The 20,827-nt window shown below is 43.9% G+C and overlaps 1 protein-coding gene across 1 annotated transcript in view; it reads left to right on the top strand.

Annotated features, from left to right (window-relative positions):
* Positions 1 to 20,827, top strand: part of LOC130294045 (indolethylamine N-methyltransferase-like) — a 52,427-nt gene that overhangs the window by 11,354 nt on the left and 20,246 nt on the right. Inside the window, exon 2 of the mRNA XM_056543417.1 lies at positions 17,329 to 17,536. Within this exon, the coding sequence (XP_056399392.1) occupies positions 17,329 to 17,536 (208 nt within the window). The remainder of the gene's footprint in view (positions 1 to 17,328; positions 17,537 to 20,827) is intronic.

Raw genomic sequence — 20,827 nt, 5'->3', positions numbered from 1 at the left:
CACCAGCCGGTGAGCTTGATTGGCGACATTTTAGGATCACTCCCTTTCTCAAGCCTGACGTGAATAACCCACCACCACATTATAGAGAACTCAGTCTCGTGAGAATTCATATCTAAAAGTTAAAATCATTATAAAATAAATATAGGGTAGATGTTACATCCACAAAAATTACATCGGAATAGTATTTATAAGAATACATTAAAATTGCAATATTCATTGATACCATTTGGGGACATCGCATTTAACTTGGTAATCCAAAATACCTCCCTTTTCAATAACCTATTTTTTATTTCTACACTTCTAGTTCCATTTATTTCTTCCAATACCATCCATTTCTGATCGCAGACCCGGTGTTGGTTCTGTACAAAGTGTCTAGCGACACTCGTTTCCCAATATTTAGAATTTTCTTTTTCTTCCTTTTCCTGTACACTCTTTTTTGCCATGTTCCTAAGTGTACTTTTATGTTCATTAATATGGACTTTAATGGATCTAGCAGTTTGCCCGATATATATCTTGCCACAAGGGCATTTCATAAGATATATTAGATATATTACTTGTTTAGTGTCAGAAGTATACCATCCCCGTATGGGAATTTTCGTTCCCCTCATTGCATGAGTTACTGTGTCACCATTTATGATCCCATTACAGTTTCGGCATGAACCACATGCAAATGTGCCATTTTTCCTAGCTTTCAAAAATGTTTGTTTTGATACCCGCTTCTTCTTTATGTCCAACCTTACCAACATGTCACCTATTGATTTACCTCTCCTCTATACAAACTTTGGTTTCTCCTTAAACAGTATACCATACTTCGGGTCTGCTTTCAGCATCCCCCAGTACTTCGAAATTACATTTTTAACCATCTTTGAATGTCCATCAAAGACAGAAAAAAATACATTCTCATTTTTCTTCCTTCTTTTATTTTTGTCTTTTCTCATTCGTAGTTCTCTTCGTATTGCACCTTCTGTCTTTGATGGACATTCGAAGATGGTTAAAAATGTAATTTCGAGGGGCCGAGCTAGCCACGAGCCGAGGAGGACGCGGGGACACAGAGCTCCTACAGAAGACCCACTTTTCTGGTGGATTTGTGCCTTTTGGACCACCCTGACGGTCCCACAGTCACTTTAAAAGAGTTCCTGACCTCCCCAGGAGTCTCTAGATGCCCTGCATGCCTGCCTGGGACTGAGACCAACTGACTGCAGCTCCCACAACGAAACTACAGGAGACCACGGGCGCCATCTTACCTTCTCTGCGAGGCTGACCGGGAAACAACGAGGAGGGCGAAGTGCGTCCAGGACACACAGCAGCACCCGCAGTGAGTACTGCTCGGCTCCCTGGACTGTGGGGTGCGGAGCTGTGTTCCCTTCTGCCGGAGGGTTAACCAGTAGAAGCGGGGAGAGCACGCTGCTGACCGCTGCATCGTGGTCTCTGAGGGGAAGCCTGCCGCCACCACCATCCTGCAGATCGCACAGCACCTCTCTGGAGAGGGGGCTGAGGTGCCCGGGAGCAACTGAGAGAGCTTTGCAGTGCAGGGATCCTCCTAAATTGCGAGGGCACACTCTGCAATAAACAAGCAGCTAGGGTTAAACCTACTCCTACCTCCCTGTGTGTGCTCTCGCCCCCTGCCTTATCTCCTTGCCTTATCTCCTCACCATATCTGTGGCTGTGTAGCTGCCGTGCGCAAGCTGTGAAGGGGACACTTGAAACCGTCCTGGTGATACTGCTGAGGGAGACGGAGCCCCTCCAGGGGGGATCTCCGCTCAGTGCAGTGAAAGTCTACATAGTGAACACCTGAGCCTGGAATACCTTGAAGACAACACGCAGAACTTGCTTTTCCCCTGCATTTTCTTCCTTTGAAAACTACAGCCAGAGTGATATAGACAGCCTCCCAGCCAACTGCCATACACAGCTGTTGCAGGCTTACACTACTGTCTCACTGCACCACTAAAATATATCTGTGCAGGCTGTGCTCCTCAACTGCTTCCTTCTCAGCAAAGAACTCACACAAAGGAGAAGTTATAGTTAATATAAACGCTGTCCTGTCTTGGCATTGATAATTAATGAAACAGTCACTGATGCCTTCACAAAGGAACCTTACATAGTACCAATACATCTTGCATATACTGAGAAATTCTGGTTTCTCTTCAGCCCTCTGATGCCACCTGCTGGATGCTAATAGTACTGCACCTCCATAATACTTACTATTATCAGTCCTGTGCAACTCCAATATAGGGTGTGTTTCTTGCTCTATACACCCTTTATACCCCCCCCCCCCTGGCGTGCCGGCAGCCGATAGCTGGTGAAGCTGTTCTTGCTGATATATGTCCGCTTTGCGATAATAAAATTGACGCTATGAAGTAGCATCCTTCTTCTAGGGGACTGTTCAGTGTATATTATGCTACTACCGGCATGTACTCACCCCCCCCCCCTACCCTTTCTTAAATACTGAATGATTCTCCACCAGCAACCTCCAACTACATGATGGTCAAGATTGGACCGCCTAAATCCAGAACCAACTCTCCATATCATAAAAAAGGCGCAATAGATATCTTTGTGAGACGTTCCGGGCATTCCGACCCCACAAAATCCTCAGACATGACATCCAAACAGGATAAACCGCAGACTCCTGAATCTCGCAAGGACGTGACGGCAGACTGTACGCATGACTCAGAGGAATTAGTTCTAGACAATGCATTACCGCTTTCCCGCACATTCATGGACAGACTGCTTAGAAGTGCCTTGGAACCGGTCTCTAAAGACTTACAAGAGCTGAAGTCTGATGTTAAACAAATAGGCCACAGAGTGGAACAGCTGGAATCCACCCAGTCACAGGTAGTCGCATACACGGCATCCGCGACCACAGCTTTAGCTTCTTGTCAAACCCATCTCAACAAAGTTATTGATTGGCTTGAAGATCAAGATAATCGCGGTAGACGGAACAATCTACGCATCAAAGGCCTTCCGGAAAGTGTCTTACCCGAATCTCTCCACTCCACACTGAAACTCATCTTTATACGCATCCTGGGGGACACATATCCCCTTGAAATCCAAATTTAACGGGCCCACAGATCACTACAAGCTAAACCTAAATCCCAAGACCCTCCCAGAGATGTGATATGCCGCCTCATGAATTCTACAGTGAGAGATGAAATATTACGGAAGGCGAGATCTATATCTGACCTCTCATTCGAGGGCTCACCACTAGCTGTTTTCCAAGATCTGGCTAGGATTACCTTATCTAAGAGAGGAATGCTGCGCCCACTGACAACGTTCCTACGCTCCAAAAACATCATATACAGATGGTTGTTTCCATTTGGTATTTCCTTTGTAGCGGAAGGCAAGAGATACACCATCAGGGTGCGACAAGACCTGACACCTGCACTAGAAGCCCTGGGTCAGGGCGACATGGACATTCCAGACTGGTCGGCTGTGACCGACCTAACAGACTTGCCTACAATAACCCCCCCTTTGCCTTGGGAAGAAGCAGGAACCCACAAACCGCAAAGGAACAAGAAGAAGACCAACAAAATGACCCCGAAACGCATAGATATGGACTCCGCATAAGACCTTTCTTTTAGTATTGTCTTATTGTGTTTTCTTGCAGGATCCATCCGAAAGTCTGATGGACATTTATGGGGACTCTACAAACCCACTCTGGGAGAAGACAGACTGCACTATCTCTCTAAGCTTTGACTACTCGTGCTTGACTCTAGTGATGGACTCATTGCTATAGTTATATGACTAGCTGATTTACCGCTGATGGGATGCCTGGGAGTCGAAGGTGTCGACATGGAGTGATACTTAGGCACTCATCTCAGTGGTGGATTGGAGCTTGCACTAATCTCAGGTTATCTCATGTCTCTTATGTGTTTCAGTTTAAACTAGTCAAAGGTTATTGTTACTTTAGTTGTACCACATATACTCAAACATCTCATCCACTGAACCTCACACATACCACCCACTGATACTGCAACTGATTTCCTCCCCATACTCCCATTTCTCATACTGCTGGAATCGCTCGTTTTTTGTTTTTTTTAGGTGAGATGCGGGGCTACACCCGTAATCTTTACTGCATTTCTGTGTAAAGATCAAATGGTTTAGATGGATGTTTTTTTTTAAGCACTCTCTTTAACCTCAAGACTGAGAGGGCATGCTTGTCTCCCATTAACAAGGTCTGCATTATCATTTTGGGACGTTGATACCTGGGCATGTGAGTTTCTATCACTTAACAGTTGTCCCCTTTGGATTCCGACTTCTTTATTCTGTAGAGCCGAGTACCTCTGGATCATTATTTACACCTACTCACTGCCCCATACCTTAAATATCTTGCTCCTTTTATCCTCATCAATTTCCCCCCACCTATTCCCCCCTTCTTTCCCTATTCCACCTAACACCCATTCCCCCTACCCTCCTCTTTCCCTTTCCACTTCTTTCCTCCTACCCTTTAATTGCTGGTGGATCCTCTGCCCCTCTACTCTACTCCTCTGGCTTAGTTCCTTGCTAGACTCCTTACCTCCTACCATCCCCCCCCCTCTCTCTTCTCTCCTCCCTCTTCTCCCCTCACCTCCCCCTCCCCATCTCCCCCTCTTCCTCACCCGCCCTTTCCCTCCTCCTCCTCTCCCTCCCCCCCCTTTTTCCCTCGCTAGTAGACGACTACTTGTAATATCTGCTTTCAAGACACACTCTACAGCCCTAGAATGTTGTTTTCTTTCTCAACGATAATGTGTTTTATCCTAACCTTAGTAATTGATACAGTTATTTGTTTGTTGACGCTGTTGGTTATCATGGTGAATCAAGATAAAGCTGGTTCTCCCTCCCCTCCCTCTGTCCTGACCCATACCCCCAACACATGCAAAGTCACTAAGAAGCCCAACGATAGCTGGTTCCTGATTTTCAAATTACCATGGCCACGTTAAAATTAGTGTCCTACAACGTAAAGGGACTCCACTCCCCAAACAAACGTACTCACATTCTTACCCTGCTCAAAAAGGAGGATGCCTCTATTATTTTTCTTCAGGAAACACATTTCAAAAGGGGATCAATTCCCAAATTGCCCACCAATTTCTATAACATGTGGTTTCACGGCACTGGCCCCACCTCAGCTTCCTGCGGAGTTTCAATTGCCTTCCATAAGGATGTCCCCTTTGTCCTTACCGATAAAAGGGAATCAGATGATGATAGAACGCTATTTCTTAAGGGTAAACTGGGCAATGCAACATATACTTATGCCAATTTCTACGCACCCAATAAAGGTCAGGTACAATGGTTATTATCCGCATTGGAGTGTCTTAGGACGTTCGCGGAGGGGCCTATAGTTATGGGAGGCAATCTAAATGTCGCCTTGGAGCCTCTCCGGGACTCCTCAAGGCATCGCTCAATCCACTCTTTTGCTGCACTTAGTAAACTTAGACGCAAACTTCAAGAGTTGGACCTGGTGGACACATGGAGAGTACTCCACCCGTCCGACACTGATTATACTTTTTTCTCAGCTCCACACAGATCGCACCAGAGACTGGACTATATCTTTGTTCACTCAAGCCTGCTCCCTTTTTTGCTTGCAGCTAACATTAGCATTACTACCCTATCTGACCACTCACCCATAGATATTAAGATAACTTTCCCCACTTTACCTAAAAGAGACTTCACTTGGCTCCTAAACGACACACTCCTTGACTCTTCTGCCGATGTGCTACATTTGTCCTCCCACTTAAACGAATATTTTTTATTGAATGCCACTCCGGAAGTGGACTCTACATATGTATGGGAAGCTCATAAAGCTGTTATGAGAGGCCATCTTATAGCCTTAGGCAGTGGAGTAAAAAAAGAGAAACTGCGCAAAATGAATGATTTATTGAACCAAATAGCTGATCTTGAAAAGGCGCATAAAAAATCGTCTGCCCAAGCCGTTTATGATCAATTAAACCACTTTAGAGACCAACTTAAAGACTCACTTAACGCAAAAAATGCAAAATCCCTACTGTATCTCAAACATAAAATATATGCCCATGGAGATAAAGGTGGCAAAATGATGTCGGCGCTGCTGAGGGAACGATCGTTCATTCACACCATTAAAACGTCAGATGGAGCTCTACACGTGTCTACACCAGACATAGCTAAAGCTTTTACAGATTATTACTCCTCCCTATACAACCTGCCCAATACCTCTGCATCTCCATCAGACAGAGTTGATCTGATATCATCCTTCCTTGAGAAACTTAAGCTTCCTTCTGTGTCGCCTGAGGAAGCTGCGAGACTAACTGAACCAGTGACTCAGCAGGAGGTTAAAAACATAATCTCTTCCTTCCCCGCGGGTAAAAGTCCCGGCCCAGATGGTTTTACTATTGCCTACTATAGAAAATTCTTGGATATATTGTCCCCTTTTTTAACAAAAACATATAATTCTTTGCTGAGCGGTGGTCATTTTCCCAGGCAATCGCTAGAAGCACACGTTACAGTTATACCGAAAGAAGGCAAGGACCCTACATCTTGCGCTAGTTATAGGCCAATTTAACTCCTAAACCTCTACATCAAAATTTGGGCAAAACTCCTGGCTATAAGAATGGGTGAATTGCTACCGAAATTAATCAACCCAGATCAAACGGGTTTTGTGAAGGGGAGGGAGGGGAAACACAACATGTTAAGGGTGCTCCACGCTATCCAGTATGCTCATGAAGGCAGCAACCACTGCTGCTTCTGGGTACAGACGCTGAAAAAGCCTTCGATAGAGTGGCATGGGATTTCATGGAGAGCACCCTATATAAATTTAACTTCCCACCCAAATTAGTATCTGCAATACTTTCCCTTTACGATGAGCCATATGCAAAACTAAAGATTAACGGCAAACTGTCGCCACCCTTTATGATACGCAATGGAACCCGACAGGGCTGCCCCCTCTCGCCCACACTATTTGTCTTGACGGTCGAGACATTTTTGCAAAGTGTCTGGGATATTTGGCTTAAAGGTTGGTAAACATACCCACCTTGCTTCAGCATTTGCTGATGACATATTGCTCCTTCTTACGAGACCAAGTCAATCCCTGCCTGGAGTCCTCAGGGCCCTGGCGACATATAGCGAGGTATCTAACTTTAAGGTGAATTACACCAAATCCGAAATCCTAAATATTACAGTCCCCACTAAATTGACCACGTATTTGAAGACATTAGCCCCCTTTTTATGGCCCCAAACTTCTATGAAGTATTTGGGAATACAGTTACCTAAATCTCTCTCCCTACTGTATGAGTGTAACTATGTACCCCTCTTACATAAACTTACTGATACACTTAAATCATATGACTTGCCCTTTATCTCATGGATGGGACGTAAAAATATCCTCCACACTTACGTATTTCCCGTTTACTTATACACATTGACCCTCCTTCCAATCCATTTACCTAAACATTTCTTTCAAAAATTGAAACGCCTGTTTTCCAACTTTTTGTGGAGAAATAATAGACCAAGACTAGCTTATTCCCTTCTGGCCCGTAAGAAACATATGGGGGGACTAGGACTACTGGACCCTGAATCGCAGCATAAAGCTATGTATTTAAAGCGCTGGGTGGAATTGGTTACGGACACTGGATTGTTACAGGGCCCTGATATCGAAACTGAGCAGTTGGGAATAAACAAACTGAGCCTTTTATGGGTAACGCTTAAAAAAGATGTGGCCACCTTAGCAAACCCCCTGTTAAGGGGTACTCTACTAGTGAAACAAGAATTTCATACCAAAACACAATCAGCACACCTAATCACTCCCATAGCACCAGCGGCACTTATTCCACAGGTGATGGACATTTCGTCATACTCAGGGAACCCTGTGTGGCCTTTGCTAACTATGGTGGCACTGGAGGACTTTCTACCTAACAATACACCCCCTACCCTGGAGTTACTCCAGTCTCTGGTGCATTCACACCCTTCAGCTGCAATGCATAGTTATTCTACAAGACAGACGTGCATTGCCTTTCTAAAAGAGTTTACGATTGCCCGATCCACCACATGGCTAGATGACATCTATTCTACCAACAAAAATACTAAGATGAAACTTGCTGTAATACTAAGTCCCTATTAACAGATACTAGCGTTGGTGACCCTCTGTACTTGCACTCTTGGGAAACAGAATTAAAAATACAACTCACAGATGAACAGAGGAGGTTTGTTCTTCGCAATTCTCATGGATTCTCTCGGTGTGTCAAACTACAAGAGAACCATTTTAAATTACTCTCTCGATGGTACAAAACACCCGAGACTTGGTCTCCTGAACTCTAACTCCTGTTGGAGATGTGGGGGAGGCTTGGGCGATCTAACACACATTTGGTGGAGTTGCCCAATGATCCAACCTTATTGGAAGGCGGTAGAGGATACAATTAATACGGTGTGTAAAAGTTCGATCACGCTCTCAATGGCTGTTATAGCCCTTGCCCTACCCATACCTTTCTTAAAACCCTCAAACAAATCCCTGCCTACCCACATGATAGCAGCAGCTAAGGCTCTTGTTCCCCAATTATGGCGACAAACCGTACCTCCCACAAAAACACAATGGATGGAGAAGTTGAATCAAATATGCAGAATGGAGGAACTATCCAGCTGGTCATCCCTCACCCATGACAAGTTTGAAATGTTATGGGGACCCTGGCTCTCGTATAAGCGCCTTTGCATGACACAGTCCCTCTCTACGCCATTGCCCTCTTATTAAACAGATTGAAAGTATCTGGACCTCACGAATAGACCACCGCAGTGTACAACCTCTAGGAGTGCTACGCCACACAGGACTTTCTGGTATATCCCTTCCCCCCCTCCCACTCCCCCCCCCCCTCCACACTGATATACTTATCTAGCTTTCATCCTCCTAGAGATCATATTTTAACTGATGAACCCTTAGCTGTCCTAGCTAGCTCACCACTCTATTTCACTCAAGGGTAACAAATTCTTTACCGACTCGATTCATGTGACTTGTTTTGTTTGTTGATATTTGTGTTTTAATAATAAGATCTTTCCAGGATTACATATCTGTGCATGTCTCTTTTCTATGTAAAAGGCTATGTATACGGTGCACATGTACCATTCCGATTGCTTATTGCTCTATCCGGCAAAGAGAATACATTGTGTATATCCTATTCATTGTTAGCATTGTATTTTGATTACTGTTATGTAAAAATAAAAACAGACTTGTTAAAAAATAAAAAATAAATGTAATTTCGAAGTACTGGGGGATGCTGAAAGCAGACCCGAAGTATGGTATACTGTATAAGGAAAAACCGAAGTTTGTATACAGGAGAGGTAAATCAATAGGTGACATGTTGGTAAGGTTGGACATAAAGAAGAAGCGGGTATCGAAACAAACATTTTTGAAAGCTAGGAAAAATGGCACATTTGCATGTGGTTCATGCCGAAACTGTAATGGGATCATAAAAGGTGACACAGTAACCTATCCAATGAGGGGAATGAAAATTCCCATACGGGGATGGTTTACTTGTGACACTAAACAAGTAATATATCTATCTTATCAAATGCCCTTGTGGCAAGATATATATCGAGCAAACTGCTAGATCCATTAAAGTCCGTATTAATGAACATAAAAGTACAATTAGGAACATGGCAAAAAAGAGTGTACAGGAAAAAGAAGAAAAAGAAAATTCTAAATATTGGGAAACGAGTGTCGCTAGACACTATGTACAGAACCAACACCAGGTCTGTGATCTGAAATGGACACTATTCTGTGCAATACACTGCTCTCTGTCCCTCTCTGTAATAGAATGCTGTAATAATTGTGAAGTGAATCGCTGCTGTAAGAATGCTTTTCTGTGCAGCACACACTGCTCTCTGTCCCTCTGTCTGTGCAACAGAACACTGATGTGACTGGGAGGTGAATCACTGCAGGACAAATGCTTTTCTGGCCAGCACACAGCGCTGTCTGTCCCTATCTATCTCTCAGCAATGAAAGGCTGAAATGACTGGCTGCAATATGGCTGCAGATTATATAGGGCTGTGACATCACAGAGGTGACTGGCTGCATGCTGCATGTGATTCAGGGTCATCGCGCCTACCCTTGTTCCCACCTTCCCAGGATTCCTAGCCCCATGTCCTCACATGTGGATCCGCCAATTCAGACCGGCTATCTGCGGCAAATCCGGGTCATACAGGTCTCCGGTGACCCGGAAAATAAGGGGGATCGGGGCTGTCCAAGACACACACAATCCCCCTGAAGGGATAGGAGTGAGGAGGCAGGGGTGCCACCCCTCCTGTCCTTCGGCGAACAGTACATGCTGGGAGTTGTAGTTTTGAAACAACTGGAGACACACTGGTTGGAAAAGAAAGAGTTAGATAACAGAACTTAACGGAAGGTTTTCCAACCAGTGTGCCTCCAGGTGTTGCAAAACTACAACTCCCAGCATGCACGGTCTGCCAGTACATGTTAATTCGTCAAACACCTGTGGGGTATTAAGGCTCACTGTACCCCTTGTTACGTACCTTGAGGGGTGTAGTCAAAATAGTATGCCATAGTATGCCATTTCAGCAAAAATTTGCTTTCCAAAAGCCAAATGTGACTCCTTCTCTTCTGAGCATTGTAGTGCACCAGCAGAGCACTTGGCGTTCACACATGGGGTATTTACTCACTCAGAAGAGAGAAGAGATGGGGTTACAAATTTTGGTGGACATTTTCTCCTATTACCCCTTGTAAAAATAAAAATTTTGGGAAAAAAACAGCATTTTTGTGAAAAAAAAATTTGTTTACACATCCTACTTTAACGAAAAGTCGTCAAACACCTGTGGGCTGTTAATGCTCACTGGACCCCTTGTTACGTTCCTTGAGGGCTTTTGTTTTCAAAAATTGTATGCCATGTGTTTTATTTTTTATTTTTTTTTTGCTGTTCTGGCACCATAGGGGCTTCCTAAATGTGACATGCCCCCCAAAAAAACATTTCATAAAAACTCACTCTCCAAAATCCCTGTCAGGATCCGGGCTGGCGGATGGTGAGGACACTGGAGGTGGATCCTCTGTGTCAGAGAGGTGATGGCGTGGGCCGTGCCAAGGGAACCGAGTCTAAGGGGTTACTGGTATTCACCAGAGCCCGCCGCAAAGCGGGATGGACTTGCTGCGGCAGTAACCCCCAGGTCGTTCCACCCGTTAGCGACTCAACCCCTCTGGCAGCTGAGATGGTGCGGTACAAAAGGACAAGGCACGGTCAGATATAGCAGAAGGTCAGGGCAGGCAGCAAGATTCGTAGTCAGGGACAACAGCAAAGGTTCTGGGAACAATGAACACTCATGAAATGCTTTCTCTAGGCACTAGGCAATAAGATCCGGCAAGGACAGGAAGGGGAAGTGTTGTTTTATTCGCTTTTACAGTAATTGGGCCATGCACCAATTAATGGTGCACTGGCCCTTTTAATTTAAGTGAGCCGTCGCGCGCGCCCTAGAGAGCGGGGCCACGCGCGTTGGGAGGGACAGAAGGAAGAGGGAGGTAAGTAGAATGGGATGTGACCCGTGGGCAGACTTGTGCAGCCACGCGGATCGCATCCCCGCCGACGGCACTGTAGCAGCGCTCCCGGTCAGAGGGACAGACCGGGGCGCTGCAGGAGGATACACACCTTGAGCGCTCCAGGATGGATGCGGGACACAAAGCGCTTGGCGTAACAATCCCATTGTTGCTCCTTCCCTTCTGAGCCCTCTAGTGCACCCACAGAGCACTTGACATACACATATGAGACATTTCCTTACTCGAGAGAAATTGGGTTACAAATTTTAGTGTTATTTCTTTCCTTTTACACATGAGAGTGTAAAAAATGAAGACTTTGAATTTTCTCCTTCACTTTGCTGCTATTCCTGTGAAACACGTGAAGGGTTCACACACTTACTGAATGTCATTTTCAATACTTTGAGGGGTGCAGTTTTCATAATGGGGTCATTTATGGGGTATTTATAATATGAAGGCCCCTCAAATCCACTTCAAAACTGAACTTGTCACTGACAAATTCAGATTTAGAAAATTTTGTGAAAAATTGGAAAATTGCTGCTGAACTTTGAAGCCCTCTGATGTCTTCCAAAGGTAAACACATGACAACTTTATGATGCAAACATAAAGTAGACATATTGTACATGTGAATCAATATCAATATATAATTTATATGGGATGTCCATTTTCCTTATAAGCAGAGAGTTTCAAAGTTTAAAAAACTCTAACTCAAAATTTTCATCAAATTTTGGAATTTTTCACCAAGAAATTATGAAAAAGTGAAAGCATCCCAGAGTTATTAATGCTTAAAGTGACAGTGGTCAGATGTGCAAAAAATGTCCGGGTCCTTAAGGTGAAAATGGGCTGGGTCCTTAAGGGGTTAATGAAGCGATTTGCGTGATCGAATCGTGGTGATATTTGTATTCGTTGTAAATATAATTTTACCAGAAATTTGTAATAAATTTGGATTCGTCAGATTCGATTCACTCATTCCTAACTGTGATCAAAGCTGATCGCTGCTTTTAAAATGCCAAAAATTAAGTGCTGGTAGCTTAGTGGAGCTGCTATAGATGGGGTCCAGATCAGCTATGGGGATGCAGGAGTTCTCTTACCTTCCTTCTCACTGTCTGATCTGCACTCCAATGATTCAGAAAGCCATGGCAGGTGGGAGCAAAGAAGTGCTGATAACACTGATCAATGCTGTTCCTTGGAACAGCATTGTTCAGAGTTTGCAATCTAAAGATTGCATGTAATAGTTCCTTATGAGGAGTCGGAGGCTATGTGCATTTTCAAACCTCCCATGATGCCAGAACAGCAGAAACCCCCACATGTGACACCATTTTGGAAACTAGACCCATCCAGGAACGTAACAAGGGTTACAGTGATTACTTACACCTCACAGTTTCTTTGAACAGTGGGCCGTAAAAGTAAAAAAATAGATTTTTAATACTAAATTGCTCAACAAAATTTGTAGCCCAATTTCTCCAGAATAAGGATATACCCCATAAAGCACTATGCGGGTGCAAAACAGGGCTTGGGAGTGAGACAGCACCGATAAAATTTGAGACCTAAAGTGGTGCTTTGCACTGCAATGGTTGAGGTTCTGACATAAAACCTAAAAAAAAAAAAAAAAAATCCCAGAAAGTGTCCACAATTTTGAAACTACACCCGTCAAGTACTCATACCTCACAGGTTTTTTTGAACAGTGGGCCATAAATTTAATTTTTTTATTTTTTTACAATAAAATGCTGGGGTTACCCAATTTTTATCATTTTCACAAGGGTTAATTGGAGTAATTGGGTTACAAATATTGGAGGGCTTTTTCTCCTGACTATGGAAACACATCCATATATGGGGTAACATGTTGGGCGGGCGCACAACAAGGCTCAGAAGTCATAGAGGTAACTTTGCATTTGAGGCCTATGGCATATCAGCAGCTGACGGTTACATACATTCAGAGGAAAATACAAAAATGAAACACCCACATGTGACACCATTACAGAACGTACCCACCCTGAGGAAGGGGTATAGGGCTAAAGAGCACATTTTGAATGCACAAGTGTTTTCTAAATTTATTTTCCAGGATAGATGAAGGGTAGCTTTTGAAAATTGCAATTTTCAACCTATGCTCTGCTTCATCTTCCTGGGCACAACTAACATGTGACTGTGAATTGTTGCTTGGAAATACGACAGAGCTCATGAGCGAAAACTCTTCGCATTTGAGACCGATGTTTCTTACGGACCTAACAGTTACATATATTCAGAGGAAAATACAAGAAAGGAACACCCCCATGTGACACCATTACAAACAGTACACCCCTTAGGGAAGGTGTATAGGGTGAAGTGGAGATTTGGAACAGACGGGTGTTCCCTAAATTTATTTTCCAGGAATGGATGAAGTGTACTATGGGGGTGGAATTAAAATTGCAATTTTAAAACTGACATGCCAATTTCCAGAATGATGACCCAGATTATAGCCGAAAGTAAAAATGATGCACGCCCCAAACCTTATGCTCTGAATCATCATTCTGGGAATGTGATGTGTGTGGCTGTCCCTTTTCTGTTACCTCAAATGCGCACCCCGCTCAGGTGGGGAGAGGCAACTGCAAACCCCCAATGCTGTTGACTCTGTGTCCGTATCCCATGACCCATTTTTTTGGTGGAAAAAAAAGATATTATCAGGGCTATTGGGAAAGAGGTTTTGGGTTATTTTTTTTTTTTTATTTTTTTTTTTTTTGGGGGGGGGGGGGGGGGGGGTGTTTTGGATTTAAAATTTGGAAGACAATGTACTCCACTCCTTGGAGGCAACCAAAGATGAGGGCCTTTAGAACTTCCTCTTGAAACTGCAGGAATTTCCCTGTGTTGCAAGCATGCTGGAACAGTAGAAAAGAGTTTTACATGGCCACCTGTACCATGTAGACCGTAACTATTTTGTACCATGTCCGTATTTTACGCATGGCATCATATAGCTTGAGTACTTAATAAGAAACATCAACTCCCCCCATATATCGATTGTAGTCCAGAATACAATCGGGCTTGAGGACCTGTCCCGCGGTACCTCACACAGGGACAAGGGTGCTGCCGTTCCCATGAATTGTGGTGAGCATAAGGACATCCCTCTTGTCCTTATACCTGACCAGCAACAGGTTTTCATGGGAAAACGCACGGGACTCACCCGGGGGATAGGAGCATGTAGGGGATGGGGCGGAAGGCCTCTTTGATTCTTCCGGACTGTCCCACAAACGACTGTGGATCTTGCGGCGAGGGATGTGAAAAGTATAATATGATATTAGTATAAAAGTTATCCATGTAAAGGTGGTAACCTTTATCTAGCAATGGGTGCAAAAGGCTCCAAAACTATTTTCCCGCTAACACCCAGAGTAGGGGGACATTCTGGGGGTTCAATATGGGAATTTCGTCCCTCATACACCATAGACTTGCAAATGTACCCTGAAGTACTCTCGCAAAGTTTATACATATTCACGCCATATCACGCTCGCTTGGTTGGGATGTATTGCTGGAAGCTGAGTCTCCCTTTAAAGCTGATGAGAGACTCATCAATAGTGACTTCCCGCCCAGGGCCATAGGCCTCCCAAAATGTGGCCCCAAAGTGACCCGAAGTGATTGATGACCGGCCTGATTTTATACAGCCTTTCATACACAGGATCACTTTGGTGGGGACATGCCGCATTATCAGCACAATGCAAACATTTCCGAATGGCCTCAAACTGGGGACATGCCATAGCCATACTGTAGAGCGGGGTATGGTAGAGGACGTCCCCACTCCAGTATTGCCTGACACTGGGTTTTTTAACTAGACCCATATGCAGCACGAGGCCTCAAAAGGTCCTCACTTCGGCTGCATTGACTGGGTACCACTCATTGGGTCTAGCTAAAAATTAGCTGGGGTTTGAGGAGACGAACTGTTGTGCATACAGGTTTGTCTGGTCAACCATCAGATTGAAAAAGTCCTCACTGAAAAAAAACTAAAATAGTCCATTTCAGTGAACCAGACAATGTCAATCTTGATTCCTGAGTCACCAACAAACTCAGGAATCACAGGTTCATGATCCTCTGGCTGAGTCCAGACAAGTTCGCGGCTACGGGGCACCAGTAAACTTGGCTGGGGGGCTTGACTAGTATGAGCGCCAGGGGGACTCATACTAGCATGGGGCACAGGGTCAGGAGCAGGGGAAGTTTACGGCCTTGCATGGCGATGTCTCCGCTGCTTTGGTGGCTCATCTTCAGAAGATGATGAGGAGGACGAGGAAATAAGGAAGGTGGGGTCTTCCTCCTCCTCTGTGGCACTTTCAGAGTTGGAGGCAAGTAAGGCATAAGTCTCCTCCGCTGAAAACGCCTTGTGGGTTATTTTCCTGCTTTAATGGGGAGTGAAGTGTATATATCTGGGGGAAACCTTTATTGTTGTTTGTGCTGCATGTGGTGTGATGCGAGACTTCCTACCCTAACCCGCCCTAACCTAACTAACTAACCCACCCTAACTAACTAACCCGCCCTGAACTGACAGCGGTGGGGCAGGCCGCACACACAGGTACGGTCCGTCCACACAAAACATGCCTACTACTGGTGGAACGGACAACCCATAGGTGCAAAAATTAAAATAAAAAAGACGCTTTAATCCCCGAAAAAGCGCCTTCACCACAAAAAAACGCTGATCAGTACTACGGGACTGATCAGCGGAGGGTGGGCTTTAGCTAATGGTGGTGGATCGCTCATTAATAGCTAAGAGGGCCCGGCCACACGTTTAGCAAAAAAAAAAAAAAAAACCTCAGGACCCCCCTCGGAATGATTTCAGCAGGCATCCCGGTCCGGTCCCCGACCGGAATTCTCATGGGCTTATCCATACACCCTCAATCCTTAAGGACTCTAAAACAGGGGCATGTGGATACGCCCTCAGTCCTTAAGGAGCTAATATCCAGGAGACATTGTCTAAAGCTACAAATCTCTTTAATGTTTTTTATTTTTTTTTTATTACTATTATTTTAATTAACTTAATAGATTAAACCATACCTAGCTCTGTAGAACATATGAGGATTAACTTATTTTTTCCTATTATTATCCTATATTGGAAAATACTATGTTGCCAAACTTATTTAGCAATACAGACATACATTATCATTTGTCTACAACATCTCTGAGGGTTTAATATGTTAGATGTTTCAGTATAATATATATATATATATATATATATATATATATACAGGAGAATACAGCTTCACACTGCTAGCACAAAGATACAGATAAAGCATGAAATGCTATACAGCTATAGTGAGAAAAATGAAAAACTGAGGTACTTAGCTCACAATTTGGCGGACAAATTGTTTGGACCATCCCACCACGGTAAGGTTACCTCACATATGGGGGAGTGGCTACCTCCATGTTAGCTCCTGCACCTCACCCACCTCTATTAGGTGTGTATAAGGGCATGGACTTCTCAGACCTTGCAATGCCTGTTAAACTGATTACACAGAGGCATATTCACAGTGTCGGGTCCGTCCCAATGAGGTCACCTTACCGTGGGGGGATGGTCCAAACTATTTGGCCGCCAAATTGTGAGCTAAGTATCTCACTTTTTCATTTTTCTCACTATAGCTATATAGCATTTCATGTTTTATCTGTATCTTTGTGCTAGCAATGTGCTGCTGTATTCTCTTGTTTATGTATATTCGGCCTAGCAGCGTGCACCTATATGCCAGGTCCATGCAGTAGTTTTGGTATCAGTAGTGCTAGCCAACTTATCCTTGTTTTTGCTATATATATATATATATATATATATATATATATATATATATATATATATAATTTTTTTTATATATTTATATATATATTTTTTTTTTATTTATTATATATTTTTTTTGCAGGTTACATTAAAGGAGATGTCCTGATTGACCTTAGTGCTGGTCCCATGGTCCATCATCTATATTCAGCCTGTGATTTTTTCAGACACATCATAGTCCTGAAGGTCACTGACAGATGTATTCTGGAGCTGAAGAGATGGCTGGACTCACGGACAGGAGCATTCGATTGGGGACATGCCACAAAACTTCATGTAGAAAAAGAAAATAAAAGGTGAAGTATTTGGCTTAATATTAGTGGAAAACTGTTGGTAATGTTTCTACTATACAAGAGAAATCAAGGTAGATCCTTGAATTTTTTAACCCCTTAAGGACCATGCCCATTTTTACCTTAAAGGGGTATTCCGGCTTTAGATATTTTAAGATGTCTGATCGCGGGGGGCCCGCTGCTAGGACCAGCAGCTATCTCCCTGCAGCACCCGTATTATGTGCAGAGCTGCGTCTCCAGGCTCAGAAACCGGAAGTTTTAGGGACTGGAGACGTGACGTAACACCAGGCCCCCCTCGTGACATGACGTCATGCCCCCTCCCTTCATGTATATGGGAGGGGGTATAACAGCCATTACGCCCCCTCCCATAGACATGAAGAGAGGGGCGTGATGTGACGTCATGAGGGGGGCGTGGTGTTACGTCATGTCTCCAAACTTCCGGTTTCTGAGCCTGGAGACGCAGCTCCGCACATAATGCGGGTGCTGCATGTAGATCGCGGGTGGGGGGGTCCCAGAGGTCCCCCGCAATCAGACATATTGGCCCTCATTTACTAAGAGTGTCGGGTTTATCTCTGAGTGTTTCTTCATTTACTCCGTGTATTTTTCTCCCTGATTTACTAATGTGTCACATGGGAAAAAAAATTGTGTCTCACGGGTTGGAAATTGTGTTGCACGGTAAATTATATATATGTCCCCCGCACAGCGCTATCATATGCCCCCAGCAGAGCATGTATATATATATATATATATATATATATATATATATGTATTCCCCCCGCACAGCGCAATCATATGCCCCCAGCAGCGCATGTTATATATGTCCCCTACACCGCGCTATCATATGCCCCCAGCAGCACATATTATATATGTCCCCTGCACAGCGCTATCATATGCCCCCAGCAGCGCATGTTATATATGCTCCCGCATATATAACATGCGCTGCTGGGGGCATATGATAGCGCTGTGCTGGGGACATGTATAATATGCACTGCTGGGGGCATATGATAGCGCTGTATGGGGGACATATATAACATGTGCTGCTGGGGGCATATGGTTGCACTGTGCGGGGGGCATACATATATATATATATATACATGCGCTGCGGTGGGTATATGGGACAAGATACATAGAAGCTGTGGGGAGCCAGACATATACATTCCATCCAGCGATTCTATATATATTTTCCCACCGCAGCTCTTCTATTTGAGAACCCCGCAAGTAAAATATATCGTACATCGCTGGGGAGCGGACCATGCCGCCCGCTCCCCTGCTTAACAACTTTTGATCGGATTGGGTCTCAGAAGTGAGACCCAATGCGATCAACCCCTTTGCCCCTGTACTACTACCCTCAACATGAAACAGACCCTGTTCCATGACAGGGGTGGGATTTAGTCAGTTTTGAGTCATTTCCTCAGAGCTGTCAGGTTTTGGTGAAGAAAAATTCACAGGTTTTCATCATACGCCGAGTGTTTTTTCTTTTTTGTCGGGAACACGCCCCATTTTGCGATAACCACGCCCATTTTGGCGGGTTTAAAAAACACTCAGGGTGATGATATATTTTGTCGGGTTGTGCGACCAAATTTGTGTCGCATAGGCTATGCGACACAAATTTGGTCGCACAACCCGACAAAAAAAGTCGGCTTGACATTATTAAAAGAGGGATATTATCCCCTATCCTTTGGATAGGGGATGAAGTGTCTAAAAGCCGGAATACCCCTTTAAGGTAAAAGTGGACTTGGTCCTTGCGGGGTTAAAAAATTCTAGGATCTACCTTCATTTCTCCATTGAACAGAGAATAAAATGTCTAAAGCCGGAATATCCCTTTAACCCCCTAAGGACCAAGCGTTTTTCTGTTTTTGCACTTTCATTTTTCCCTACTTACCTTTTAAAAATCATAACCCTTACAATTTTCCACCTAAAAATCCATATGATGGCTTATTTTTTGCGCCACCAATTGTACTTTGTATTGACATCAGTCATTTTACCCAAAAATCTACGGCGAAACAGGAAAAAAAAAACATTGTGCAACAAAATTGAAGAAAAAACACCATTTTGTCAATTTTGGGGGCTTCCGTTTTTACGCAGTACATTTTTCGGTAAAAATTACACTTTATCTTTATTCTGTAGGTCCATACGAATAAAATGATCCCCTACTTATATAAGTTTGATTTTGTATTACTTCTGGAAACAATCATAACTACATGCACGGAAATTAATACATTTAAAGTTGTCATATTCTGACCCCTATAACTTTTTTATTTTTAGGCGTATGGGGCGGTATGAGGGCTCATTTTTTGCGCCATGATCTGAAGTTTTAATCGGTCCTATTTGTGTTTTGGACTACTTGGACTTTGGAATTTTTTTGCGTGTACGCCATTGACCGTGCGGTTTAGATGAGACATTTACGCATGTGGTGATTCCACATATGTTTATTTTTATTATGTTTATATATATTTTATATGGAATTTGGGAAAGGAAGGGGTTAATGTGTGTGTTTTAAAACTTTTTTAAAACTTTTTTTTTACACCTTTAGTCCCCTTAGGGGACTTTTAGGAGGAATCATTAAATTCCTCATACAGATCATTATGGTTCCATAGAACCATATTGATTGTGTGCTCTGTGCTCGACTGATAAAGCCTGGCCCTACCAGGCTGTATTATTCAGAGCACCAGAGCCAGCATGGAAGGAGAGGTAAGCCCTCAATTCGGTCCGAATATATTTGCGGCTAATCGCTACTAAAAACAGCTATTTCTGGCCTCAACAGTAGTGTAGAACACTTTGCCTTACTATAACACAAATAAGGTGTGTGGTGGGTTAGTGACATAATACTGTTATTTAGTATGACATGCAGATTAGAGGTGTCGCTATTAGAATCACTGTCACAGAGCGGCAAAATGACAGAGCTTGGAGTCGGCATCAGTATGAAGAGACCTGTAAGTGGCTGAATGACACAGCCTGGAGCTGGCGGCAGCATGAGGAGATCATATAGTGCCTGAATGACACAGCCTTGAGTTGGCGGCAGCATGAGGAGACCATATAATGGCTGAATGACACAGCCTGTAGTTGGTGGAAGTATGAGGAGACCATATAGTGTCTGAATGACACAGCATGGAGGTGGCGGCAGCATGAGGAGACCATGTAGTGGATGAATGATACAGTGTGGAGGTGGTGGCTGCATGAGGAGACCATATAGTGGCTGAATTACACAGCCTGTAGTTGGTGGCAGCATAAGGAGACCATATAGTGGCTGAATGACACAGCGTGGGGGGGGGGGGGCAGCAGCATGAGGACACCATT

Source organism: Hyla sarda, chromosome 10 (assembly GCF_029499605.1).
Source record: "Hyla sarda isolate aHylSar1 chromosome 10, aHylSar1.hap1, whole genome shotgun sequence".
In the NCBI taxonomy this organism is placed as follows: Eukaryota; Metazoa; Chordata; class Amphibia; order Anura; family Hylidae; genus Hyla; species Hyla sarda.
The sequence above is the reverse complement of the archived record's forward strand: the minus strand, read 5'-3'. Positions and strand labels throughout refer to the sequence as shown.